This window comes from Oncorhynchus kisutch, linkage group LG10 (genome assembly GCF_002021735.2).
Source record: "Oncorhynchus kisutch isolate 150728-3 linkage group LG10, Okis_V2, whole genome shotgun sequence".
NCBI lineage: Eukaryota > Metazoa > Chordata > Actinopteri > Salmoniformes > Salmonidae > Oncorhynchus > Oncorhynchus kisutch.
In genome coordinates this window covers 45,763,002-45,776,810 of record NC_034183.2, presented here as the reverse complement: position 1 = coordinate 45,776,810, position 13,809 = coordinate 45,763,002, and the positions used below count along the sequence as shown (strand labels likewise).

General features: G+C 40.7%; 1 protein-coding gene across 2 annotated transcripts; it reads right to left on the bottom strand.

The window, feature by feature from the left end:
• Positions 1–5,878: 5,878 nt before the first annotated feature.
• Positions 5,879–12,718, bottom strand: LOC109898214 (protein yippee-like 3). 2 transcript variants are annotated; one of them, XM_020493094.2, is made up of 5 exons: positions 11,771–12,718; positions 10,372–10,490; positions 8,662–8,705; positions 7,839–7,947; positions 5,879–7,670 (listed from the first exon to the last, which is right to left on the bottom strand). In XM_020493094.2, the coding sequence occupies exons 2-5, from the start codon at positions 10,486–10,488 to the stop codon at positions 7,581–7,583; spliced, it is 360 nt and encodes a 119-aa protein (XP_020348683.1). In that variant the 5' UTR covers positions 10,489–10,490; positions 11,771–12,718; the 3' UTR covers positions 5,879–7,580. The 2 variants fall into 2 exon arrangements, with proteins under 2 accessions (XP_020348683.1, XP_031689624.1); XM_031833764.1 differs by lacking the exon at positions 11,771–12,718 and adding an exon at positions 11,196–11,651.
• Positions 12,719–13,809: the final 1,091 nt, after the last annotated feature.

The following is a 13,809-nucleotide window of genomic DNA, read 5'->3' as shown; positions in this document are numbered from 1 at the left end:
AAGTAAGCCAACCTCAGCGTGAGCTTTGGTTGTGAATGGTATGAACTTTTAACTCTTATTCACTACAGAAGTGATACCTCCTAGCCGTTGAGTTAGCAACAGCAGCTGCAAACGTGGGCTAGGAAAGAACAGACAGGGTATCCCGTCTACCACACAACGACGTTACTACAACGTATCGAATTTACCACCAGAGACATTCTTCAAAGGACAAAGGACTCGGTCGGGCAACCATCTACCACCAACCTACCGAAGCGCAGCTCAGAGTAAATATTTATTGCATTTTCCTTCTCCAAATGAGCGGTAATTTAGAATGCATAAGATACTGTATTTACGATAGAGACATCGCTTCTCCCTTTGTTCCTCAGTCTTCCCGCTCTTTCACTCAAACCCAGCCCCTTTTCTTTGGGTAACCAGCTGTCATATCTGTTCTGCGCGCTTGGGACGTTTTCCTTTATGCCGTAATTTGTAATCAAGGTATGATTAATTCTGTGCTAATGTAATTCTGTGTGATTAGTTAGGTATTTAGTAAATAAATAATTAAACCCAATTTTTGTATTGCTGATTCAACTTGTTAGCCAGGGTTCGTGAATATAACCAAGAGAGACTGAAATAAGGTGACGATTAATATTGACTGCTATTGATGTAAAATATGACTAGGTCTTTAAGAGTATATTCGGAAGATAAAAGCTCTATAAATATTATTTCGTGGTGCCGAGACTTTCTAGTGATTTACATTTACATGATTAGCCCAATCAGGTAATATTAATTACAGAGAAAGGATTTTATAGAATAGCATCTCATATCACTTAATCCGGCATAGCCAAAGACACGACAGATGCATACAGTGCATTCAGACCCGTTCACTTTTTCCACATTTTGTTACGTTACAGCCTTATTCTAAAATGAATTTTAAAAATAATAATCTCATCAATAATGACTAAGTGAAAACAGGTTTTGAATTTTTTGCAAATGTATTAAAAATAAACGTACATTCCAACGTACATTCAGACCCTTTACTCATTACTTTGTCAAGAGGTTTGGATACGATTACACTGTATATACACACTACATGACCAAAAGTATGTGGACACCTGCTCGTCGAACATCTCATTCCAAATATGGAATTGGTCCCCCCTTTGCTGCCACAACAGCCTCCACTCTTCTGGGAAGGTTTTCCACTAGATGTTGGAACATTGCTGCGGGGACTTGCTTCCATTCAGCCACAAGCATTATTGAGGTCGGGCATTGATATTCCAATATATCACAAAGGTGTTTGATGGGGTTGAGGTCAGGGCTCTGTGCTGTGCAGGCCAGTCAAGTCAACACCGATCTCGACAAACCATTTCTGTATGGACCTCGCTCTGTGCAAGGGGGCATTGTCATTACAGTTGGCACTGCGCATTCAGGCAGGTAGCGTTCTCCTGGTATCGGCCAAACCCAGATTTGTCCGTTGGACTGCCAGATGGTGAAGCGTGATTCATCACTCCAGAGAACGCATTTCCACTACTCCAGAGTCCAATGACAGCGAGCTTTACACCACTCCAGCCGAAGCTTGGCATTGTGGCATTGCGCATGGTTATCCTAGGCTTTTTTGCAGGTGCTCAGCCATGGAAACCCATTTAAGGAAGTCCCGACAAAGTTTTTGTGCTGACGTTACTTCCAGAGGCAGTTTGGAACTCGGGAGTGTGTGTTGCAACAGAGGATAGATGATTTTTACGCACTACATACTTCAGCACTTGGCGGTCCCATTCTGTAAGCTTGTGTGGCCTACCACTTTGCGGCAGAACCGTTTTTGTTCCTTGACGTTTCCACTTCACAATAACAGCACTCATTGAGACTGAGGCAGCTAGTGCAGGGCAGAAATTTGATGAACTGACTTGTTGGAAATGTGGCATCCTATGACAGTGCCACACTGAAAGACACTGAGCTCTCCAGTAAGGCCATTCTACTGCCAATGTTTTCCTATGGAGATTGCATGGCTGTATTGGAATATCGATTTCTATACACCTGTAAGCAATGGGTGTGGCTGAAATAGCCGAATCCATTAATTTGTGTGTATATACAGTACCAGTCAAAAGTTTGGACACACCTACTCACTCAAGGGTTTTTCTTTATTTTTTACTATTTTCTATATTGTAGAAATATAGTGAAGACATCAAAACTATGAAATAACACATATGGTATCATGCAGTAACCAAAAGTGTTTAAAAAAAATCTATATTTTAGATTCTTTAAAGTAGCCACCCTTTGCCTTGATGACAGCTTTGCACACTCTTGGCATTCTCTCAACCAGCATCACCTGGAATGCTTTTCCAACAGTCTTGAAGGAGTTCCTACATATGCTGAGCACTTGTTGGCTGCTTTTCCTTCACTCTGAGGTTCAACTCATCCCAAACCATCTCAATTGGGTTGAGGTTGGGTGATTGTGGAGGCCAGGTCATCTGATGCAGCACTCCATCACTCTACTTCTTGTTCAAATATCCCTTACACAGCCTGGATGTATGTTGGGTCATTGTCCTGTTGAAAAACAAATGATACTCTCACTAAGCGCAAACCAGATGGGATAGCGTATCGCTGCAGAATGCTGTGGTAGCCATGCTGGTTAAGTGTACCTTGAATTCAAAATAAATCCCTGACAGGGTCACCTGCAAAGCATCCCCACACAATCACACCTCCTCCTCCATGCTTCAGAGTGAGAAGCACGGTGGGAACCACATGCGGAGATCATCCGTTCACCTATTCTATTCCGTGTGAGACGGTGGTTGGAACCAAAAATCTCAAATTTGGACTCATCAGACCAAAGGACAGATTTCCACCGGTCTAATGTCCATTGCTCGTATTTCTTGGCCCAAGCAAGTCTCTTCTTCTTAATGGTATCCTTTAGTAGTGGTTTCTTTGCAGCAATTTGACCATGAAGGCCTGATTCATGCAGTCTCCTCTGAACAGTTGATGTTGAAGTGTCTGTTACTTCAACTCTGTGAAGCATTATTTTGGGCTGCAATTCCTGAGGCTGGTAACTCTAATGAACTTATCCTTTGCAGCAGAGGTAACTTTGAGTCTTCCTTTCCACCCCTAACATGTCACAACACAACAGATTGGCTCAAATGCATTAAGGAAAGAAATTCCACAAATGAGCTTTTAACAAGGTACAGCTGTTAATTGAAATGCATTCCAAGTGACCACCTCATGAAGCTGGTTGAGAGAATGCCAAGAGAGTGCAAAACTCTCATCAGGCAAAAAGTGGCTACTCTGAAGCCATGTATGTATTTTGATTTGTTCAACACTTTTTTGATTACTACATGATTCCATATGTGTTATTTCATAGTGTTGACGTCTTCACTATTATTCTACAATGTAGAAAATAGTCAAAATAAAGAAACGCTGGAATGAGTAGGTGTGTTTAAACGTTTGACTGGTACTGTAAATAAATGGACAAAGCCATCAATCATGTGACACCATTCATTCTTATGCTAAGACTCAATAGCGCATTGAAGCCAAATTAAGTTGGTTAAGATTAAGATGGTATCTCATTGAGACATGCACAGTCTGAGCTGCTCCAGCTCAGGTCGGCGCCCAATTGGCCCAGCATTGTCTGGGTTTGGCCGGGGTAGGCTGTCATTGTAAATAAGAATTTTGAACTGACTTGCCTAGTTCAATTAAGGTTAAATAAATACAAATATTTTTTAAAGGCTGACCGGAGTACTGCAGGCTGCCATTAGCCACTAAATTATCCTTATATCCTGTGTTAGATTTTAAAAGAATCAGTTCAAGGACATACATCTTTATTTACATGAAGATTGACATTTTTTCCATTCACTATAATGGTCGATCCTTTTTTCTGCTAACAATATCTGCAGTACCGCGGTCGCCCTAGAACCTCTGTGGTTTCAATGAGGCGCAGTAGTTCTCCCCTGGTCTGTTCTAACACCTTCGAATCCGAGGCCATGACAGCGCTTCCGTTGTGGGTGCGGTAGTTTATCAACCTTTATTTGCGTGCAATTAACATATATGAATAAACATTACCATAACGACGGTTCAAACACTTAAAAGACACACCCTATTCCCTCAGCCCACAAATTAAGTGTATACATACCTTACATTACTCATCTCATATGTATATACTGTGCTCGACACCATCTACTGCATCTTGCCTATGCCGTATGTACCATCACTCATATATCTTTATGTACATATTCTTCATCCCTTTACACGTGTGTGTGTGTATAAGGTAGTTGTTGTGAATTGTTAGGTTAGATTACTCGTTGGTTACTACTGCATTGTCGGAACTAGAAGCACAATAATTTCGCTACACTCGCATTAACATCTGCTAACCATGTGTATGTGACAAATAAAATGTGATTTGACGTACCATGACGTCTGACGAGTATTTGTAACTGATGTGAAACGGCTAGCTAGTTAGCCGGGTGCGCGCTAATAGCGTTTCGATCAGTGACGTCACTAGTTCTGAGACTTTGAAGTAGCTTTTGTGGAGCGATGGGTAACGATGCTTCGTGGGAGGCAGTTGTAGATGTGTGCAGGTCCCTGGTTCGAGCCTTAGGTATGGGCGAGGAGAGGGACGGAAGCTAGACTGTTACATATACACTTGTAGGGTAAGGGTGGAAGGAATGATTTTTAAATGGTCCACCTTTGGCCGGAAATAAACGTCACTCTTTAATTCCGCGATGATTGTATTTTCAGCCACGGGTAGCTTTATATGCGCTACAGTCAATTGAGTGCATGTGTACTTATATTAAATATATAATTTATTTACACCTACTGTATGAGAGCTAGCAAACCAATTTGCTAATGTTACCCTGCCTAGCTGGAACTCCCGAAGAAGGAAAATGTTTTATTTCTACAATTTCCAAAAGACAAAACAAAAACATATTTACTTTTTACGTCGTAGCAACATTTCACTTATTTGCATTCGTTTTTACTTACACTTGTATGTCTATTGATGTTTTTAAGTTTTCGCGGACTTTTCTTAGCGGATGTACAATCATTGAGAAGTGAATTATGGGGAGTTTCATGTCCCGGAGTGAACATAATTAATTGCACACTCGCAAAGCCGACTAAAAACGAGGGCTGAGGGACTGACGTTGCAAACCTCCCTTGCTTGGCTAATCATTTGGACAACCCGCCAACATGGCGACGGGGATTCCCCCAAAGGGCATAAGACGAGAGTAAGTCTTTTAAGTGTTTGGACCGCAACCAATTTGTCCCGACAGTTGAACTGCTCTGGCGCGCTGCATGAAAGAGGTGTGCTTCACCCGCACCATGCCATGCCGAAAGAGTGGCAGAGGCTGCATAACTATCCTCAAAATTTCCGACAAGGCGCACTGCGTGGTTTCAGACTGCAATCTATCCCCGCTCTTCCAAAGAGAAAGTGACAGTTTTTAGTTCCGTGCGGTGATAGCGTGGTGTTTGAATCTATTCTGATGACATGATGATCGAGGATTGGGTCATGTTTAACATAAAACAAATATATATATATATATATATAGTCGCTCTTATCCATTATCTTATAATGTAGGCAAACCTTACCCGCACTATATGTGCGAGCTGTTGTCTAGAGCGCACGTGCCAAGACCGGAGTGGCACATTTGCCATTTAATGCAACAGCTGTGACAAAATTATTGGTAGAGTTGAAATTGAGAGTTGAAAATATATTGAACTTTCGATTTTATTCGGTACATGACAACTTAAGCGAAAAAGTACCTTTTATGCACTACGTCATAACGCACTGCTTTTTATTAGCAACTGGTCCATTTGGTGGAAAAATTTGAAGATTTTGTTTCTGCAAGATTCTGGAATATTCACTTAAATCTTTCACCAATTGGATGGAAACATAGCTACTGTAATAGAAACAACAGGCAGGTATATTTACCACATACTTTAATGTTGCAAGTTCAGGTTCAAATAAAACACTTAAATGAAAAGCTTACAGTCACCATCTACTACATAATTGTAGATATATCAATCCTGTGATATTACACACTGCTCTCTAATATTATCAAATAAATGCTTATGTACATGCTGCTCAGTGTTAAGCTGTATTTACAAGATTGATCTCAAATGGAAATAATGTAAAAATGGATATCCAATTACATCAGAAACAATAGATTTTACCCCCAAACTAAAGCATTTGCTAACTGTCTAGAAAGTACTGTATCTGATCATAAAATCTTACACTCACACTTCTTACACACTGTATAAACACACACAAACCATAAAATGCATACCCACAGGCAGCATAGAGAGAATACCCATACGCCAAACATTTACACACACAGTATTCAAACTCACATGGGTCAATCGCACAGAAACACTTAAACTGTAATGCTGCAGCCCTTGACATCATTAACAACGGAATGCATTGATTGCCATTTAAAGGATAAAAAAACATGACCAATGTTATATTGATGACATTTTAAAGTGAACTTTAACCCCGCAGACACCCTACTGTATTGCACTTCATACTCCAACAGTAACATGACAGAGCAGCACTAAACATAATTACTTTTTTTCCCAACTCTGCTTGCATCATCAAACATGAAGTATGAAGTCTTAAAAAAAACACCCACAAAGCAAGGTATAACTTGCTTTTTCACACATTCACCTAAAAACTCCAAAAAAGGGAACAGCATTCAGGGCGCTATGTTTTTGCATAACGTTCTAATTGTCTCAACCCTGTGAATTGCACTTGAGAGAATTTAGTTTTTTTGATAACTGCAATCCCACACAGACGCACGGATTACATGAGTAGGATTTAGTGAGGTTGCTAAGGTGGTCGCACTGCAACACACACACAACTCACACATGCCCAAGTGTAAACAAACTCTCGCTCGCGCTCACACACACAGCCTGTACTCGCTCATTCTCTACCACATTAAAACTAAACATTGGGATATTGACAAAGGTGCTCCCGTAACTGGGGTAGGTTTTATATGAAACTCATAAAACCTACGAGTGTGTGTATGTATATATCTCACACAAACACAGAGTATACAAAAACATTAAGAACACCTGCTCTTCTAAGCCTCGAGACAATAGAGACATGGATTGTGTATGTGCCATTCAGAGGGTGTATTGGCAAGACTAAATATTTAAGTGCCTTTGAATGGGGTTTGGTAGTAGATGCCAGGCGCATCAGATTGTGTCAAGAACGGCAACGCTGCTGGATTTTTCACACTCAACAGTTTCCTGTGTGTATCAAGAATGTTCCGCCATCCAGCCAACTTCACAACTGTGGGACGCATTGGAGTCAACATGGGCCAGCATTCCTGTAGAACGCTTTCGACACCTTGTAGAGTCCATGCCCAGACGAATTGAGGCTGTTCATTAGGAAGGTGTTCCTAATGTTTGGTATACTCTGTGTGTGTGTGTGTGTGTGTGTATATATATATATATATATATGTTATATATATATATAACATCACATGCTACTCTTGGCAAAGCTGTATTAAGTGACGGAGTGGCAGAGCCGATGGCCCTTACGCAGGGTGAGGGGACACACATTCAGGCCAGGAAGAACAATGGATGAGGGATGAAACATCAATGAAAACATCTCCCTTCACCTCTCAGTCCCAGCCGTTGTCCTTTATCATGTGGGACAGCTCAATGATGAACTTCCCCTCCTTGTACTTCTGACTCAACTCAAAGGCCTGCTCCTGTAGGGATAGAGATGGTGGGGGGGATAAGAGGCTGGAGTGCATAGTAGACAAGCTTAAAAGACATCCACATTTTTTTGAGAATGGGGATTGAGGATATTATTTGAGTTATTTTACAGTGTGTAGACATAGATAAGTAGCATAGTATGTGTGCGTGTTTGGCCTTACATATTTCCAGCCCAGTGTGGTATGGCAGTTCTCACAGTAGATGTCTGCCACAGCGTGGAGCCCGGTGAGTAGCAGCCTCTCCTCGGCAGGACCACAGCCCACATTCACCCTGAAAACACCAGGAACAAGAACCACAGGTCAATTACCGACATGGTTCCCCGCCACAAATGTCTGTTTTGTGACCTAACCTAAGCCTATCAGATTTTCTGGTGACCCACCAGATAAGCATATATATTTATATTTTTTTAAACAAGATATGTGATAATGCTATCCAAAACCTAATATTTAGCCCCAAATCGGAGGGTGTTTGCTATGCACCAGCTGAGAAATGACATGCTAACTACTAAATGGAGCGGCAGGTAGCCTAGTGGTTAGAGTGTTTGGCCAGTAACCGAAAGGTTGATAGATTGAATCCCCGAGCTGGCAAGGTAAACATCTGTCATTCTGCCCCTGAACAAGGCAGTTAACCCACTGTTCCTAGGCCATCATTGTAAATAATGTTTTCTTAACTGACTTGCCTAGTTAAAAAAATAAATTCAAACTACAGCAAACAGAAGGTAAATATAACTCAACTAGAACGTGACATTCACTTTTAGGATAGTGTACTGTCTTGTATGGCTTACAGGACTAGAGTAAATACACTGAAGTGGCATAAGGAGAACCTGGCAGATGCATGATAATGGCAGTGTACTGAGGCTTGAGCTGTAACTAAGGTGGGACTGTGTTTAAGGGACCTAAAAGGGATACTATTTTGCTCATTAGTTATGGGTACACTGTGTAGGCTATATGGCCAATACACTGGATGACAAGTAAAGATACTCACACAGAGTTGAAGAGGTAAGCACGTCCCTGGCTTCCCTGAAAAGACTGGACGACAGAAAAAAGAGAATAAACTCAAATGTGCCACAAAGACAGAGAGCGACAATGCAAGAAATTATTATTATTTTTTTTTAAATGTAACGTATACTCTGTGTTTGTGTGAGAAAAAGCAGCAGCAGGTTCGTAAGCGTTCATTCAAACAGCACTTTCCTGCATTTGCCAGCAGCTCTTCGCTGTGCTTCAAGCATTGCGCCGTTTATGACTTCAAGCCTATCAACTCCTGAGATTAGGCTGGCAATACTATAGTGCCTGCCTGTAAGAACATCCAATAGTCAAAGGTATATGAAATACAAATGGTAGAGAGAGAAATAGTCCTATAATAACTACAACCTAAAACTTCTTACCTGGGAATATTGAAGACTCATGTTAAAAGGAATGACCAGCTTAAATATGTTCTCATGTTCTGAGCAAGGAACTTAAATGTTAGCTTTTTTTACATGGCAAATATTGCACTTTTACTTTCTTTTCCAACACTTTGTTTTTGCATTATTTCAACCAAATTGAACATGTTTCATTATTTATTTGACACTAAATTGATTTATTGATATTATTAAGTTAAAATGAGTGTTCATTCAGTATTGTTGTAATTGTCATAATTACAAATAAATAAATATTATATATATATATATATTACATTTAAAAAAATAAAAAAGTAAAAATAAAAATATATTTTTTTAAACAAATCGACCGATTTTAAACGGTATGGGCTTTTTTTGGTCCTCCAATAATCGGTATCGGTGTTGAATAATCATAATCTGTCGACCTCTACTCTGAACAGTTTTGAACCCCCAAAAAAGTACCTGTTTATGTAGTTCCCTTCTGTTATTTTTTTTACCTGTGAAATCAACAGTTTCTACATTTAGCTCATTACATTATTTCCCAATCAGTGAGGCTAGAGCAGGAAAGCTAGTTGTTTACATGCGTGATGGACAGACAAGTGTAGCCTATTTCGCAAGGTGTGACTGAAATCTTATGGGTCAGGAGAGAGCGAGAGGGTTGAGGAGCAGGCTTGAAGTGCTAGGCATCTTGCTGTGACATCCATGATCTGAATTAGGTCCACAGAATTATACCTAGGTGGAGCAGCTTCTATGAGGGAACTTTGAACTAGCAAGCTAACACTTGTGTTTGCAGAACGGCACCAGAATAAAAAAATAAGTCCAACATGAAATGTGATAACTAAGCAGTTAACTGACATTGAAAAAGTAAATCCATTATTCTCTAGCTAATTAAAAATGTCCATCCAGTCTTCTTACGCTTCTAACATCAGTACAGTAGCCTATGCTTCAGAGGGGGGAGGGGCAGATTGCCTGTGTGTGTTTAGTCTAAGAGTTTAAGATTTTCAGCTTGCAGACAGACACTGGAATATGTTTCTGAGTGATAGAGGCTTTTGCATAGGCTCTTTGTTGCGTTTTATTTGTGGGACTAGGAAAAAAAATGCCTGGAACATAAAATAACATTAACTGGTTTTCATGCTTTTAAAATAACGGTTCTCTTATGGAGCAGTATGGATCACTTTCGTTCTGTTTCTGTTATTGAAAAATGACATTATTTTCCAGTTTTCTGTTCTGTTCCCTGAACCGGGTTCCAACCCCTGCATCCAACACAATTATATGGAATTTAACCCACTGGCCATAAACGGTCCCTGTAGTCTTACCTTGGAGATGAGGTCATCATGGTTGGCCAAGTGTGCTCGGCAGTGAACACAGCTGTACCTTCGGTGGCACGAGTCTAGGTACGCCTGGAACGTCTTAGCCTTCGTCAGCTTCACCATGTCTGAGGAGATAGAGAAGAAAACAGAGAGACTTAGCGATTAACAGGAGAGACAGAGAGGATATTGGGCATTCCTGGGGCTCCTAACGCTAGGCTACTCTTAAATGTGATCGTGGTAAACCCAAAATTTCACTATTTGTGAAATGTAGTAACTATGAGAAAATGCCATTTTGTAAGCTTATTTGCCAAATGGGGTTAGGCAAATTTGGGTAAACCCAAACAAAAAACGTATGATTCCCATGGCTTTCAACTGAAAAATGCAAGAGAAAGAACAAGTTCATTAACATTTTGCTGTCTGTCCTCTGTCCTGTCCAACACTGCAAAGAAGTAATGCCAGCATTGTAGAAAACGCATGCACTCAACTGTTAATTTCCTACATTTAGGCATGACACCTTGAGTGTCAAATGTCAGAAGGAATCACACAATTAACTAACTGTATTATTAGGAGTGGGAAACAGGTCTGGGCGCATATGAGTGACTTTATTTTAAGCCATATGCATGTCTAATTCGCAGCACACTTCCTGGTAAAATTACAGCAGGGTCCGTGCTATCAAGCGATCCTTGGAACGTCCCTACCTATTGATTTTACATTTGATATGTTTTAAGTAAGGGTTTACGGTTAGGGGTTAAGTTTTGGGTAGGGACGTCGCAAGGATCCCAATAACTCTGACCATTGCACCAGACAGAACACAACATGCATTGACCTACTTTACTGTACCAGCTAAACCCGACGATGTATGGTCAGTTAGAAGCGCTCCATAGATGGATGAGGAAAATGTGTTACTTTTTACTCAAGTCTTATGTCATTTAAAACGGTTAAATGTCCGTGTGAAAATCCATTAGTGTAGCTAGAGTAATTTCAAAATAACGCCTCGGTATTAATGCCACGGCATACACAAGAACAAGCAAAACATCACTCTGATCCTTGCAATTTTGCTGGCCTGCTAACGTTGGCTGACTCGCCCCACATTCGGACAAAGCAACTAGCTAACGTTAGCTAATTTACGTTACTGTTACATAGGCAGCTAGCCAATAATTCCCCAAAACGATGCATACAGTGAATTATTAATCGACCGCCTTCCTCTGTAGCTAGCTATCCATTTTAGCCAACTATCGTGAGAGACTAGCTAACATGTTGACGTTATCTTGCCAGCTAGCAACTGAACCATAATCTGGGTTTAGAGAAGACGCTGAATATGTTTACTGTAAACCCGCCATTTCAGGTTTAGCTAGCAACCTACATGGAAGGAAATACAAGCACAATAGAATAGCCCTGGACTCACCTAAAGTAGTTGTCAGGGTTTCAGTGGAAGACCTAATTTGAACGAAGATATGAGCAGCAACTAAAATGGTCAACTAAGATGCATCAGTAAATTGCTAAATCGTCTAGGAGATAGTTTCTTGCTGAAGAAGTGACCCAACAAGCTATCGGACAGATGGATCCAAACAAACAAGAAGAATCGTGGTGCAGATTTTCTCTCGGTCTCTAACACTTGACAACAGGAACACTTTTTTCATCGGAGATGAACCAGTTTCGTGTATGTTGTAGTTAAAATAACAATAGCTACTCAGACAACGTTTTTTGCAGTTAGGATATTTTCGTGGTGACGGACAAACTTGCAATATTATGCAGTGTTTGTTTACAACGCTGGTTAAGGAGGCGGAACCAAACACGTCACCAGCTACAAAACAATCCCCAACGACCAATGGGAATCGTCAGATTGACTGGGGGAATGTAGGTCGAACAGTTTTAGGTTGAATTGTTACTCATTTCTATGAGATTCGACCGGGCGCCAATGTAGGCATGGTTTGCACTGGCTGAAAGTTTATTGCATTCGATTCCCAGGCATGGTTGTGAGCCATGTTTCTGAAGCATGAACAATGCTGCCTTGTTAACAACATAACCAAGCCGTGCAGATTTGTTCGATTTGAGCAGGGCGCTTCCCGCTCACCCAGTCACACGACGGGCTATAGGCACATTTAACCCGGGCCAGTTTAATAGAACAATGCCATAGTTGTGGTACTTTCAAGACAACTGGGAACTCGGAAAAAACGTATTTCTTTCCTTCTTTAAAAAAATTCGTGACGGCAGTGATCTTCAGGTCGGTAAATCGGAGCTCTAGAAATATGCCCGAGTTTCCGAATTGTAATTCTGAGTTGGATGACCTTTCAAAAAGATTTTTCCTAGTCGGAGCTCGTTTTTTCCCACGTTTCCAGGTTGCTGGAACCATTAGCCTCTGCCGAGTCCAGAGATACTTTTGCGGAGATGGGAAGGAAATTCAATTGGAATTGTATTTACGCACATTGTGTACGTTGCAAATGCTTTGTCAATGGGCAGCTCGGTGCATTCTGGGACAGGAGATCACTCCATCAAGGAGGGAATGGAAGTCAATTGGGCACTAGGTCAAAAACTCAACATTAGCACGAATAACGTGAACCACAGCAGGCTAGTGGCACCTTAGTTGGGGAGTACGGGCTCGTGGTAATGGCTGGAGCCAATGGCTGGTATCAAACACATGGTTTCCATGTATTTGATGCAATTCCAGCCGAGCCCCCCCCCCCTGCTGGGGGAGCAGCCTCCTGTGAAGAACAAGTGCAACTACAAATATTTTGTGAAATGATTAACTTGCTCTCTGTAATGTCATGTATCTTTTAAATCGTGAGATTACCCAGTCAGGTTTCTCGACATAGAGCCCCACAGCGGAGGTGTCATAATACCCATAAAACCTAGCTGTCAAACAGGGAAATGGTTAATATCGTTTTTCCACCATTCATTTTTCCCATAAGGGATTTTAAAATAAGGTTTGTGTTTGGTGTGGGCTTACCCTGGCATGATGTTTCGATAACTATGTAAATCTCTCCTGGATAAGGTGACATATGTCTCTATTTACCCTCAGATTCTAAAATAGTAATTAGCATCAAAGTAGACATTGTGCAAGATTACAAATCCCTGCATGTCATCTCTAGCTGACACCTTTGCTAACAGGTATTGTGACAATTTTAAAACTTGCACAAGGCAGTTCACAGAATAGTCCATTTAAAGAAATGTAGCCAATTTATTCATTACTAAATTTAGCTAGCTTATATAGCTTACATTCTTAACTTTCTGTCCATATCAGATATGTGCATGTCCTGGGATTTTGTTTTGTTACTCACATCACCTAGTAAAATACAACTTGAGTAAAAGTATTTGGTTTTTAAATATACTTAAGTATCAAAAGTAAAAGTACAAATAATTCAATTCCTTATTAAGCAAACCAGACAGGACCATTTTATTTATTTATGGATAGCCAGGGTCACACTCCAACAGTATTTAAAAACA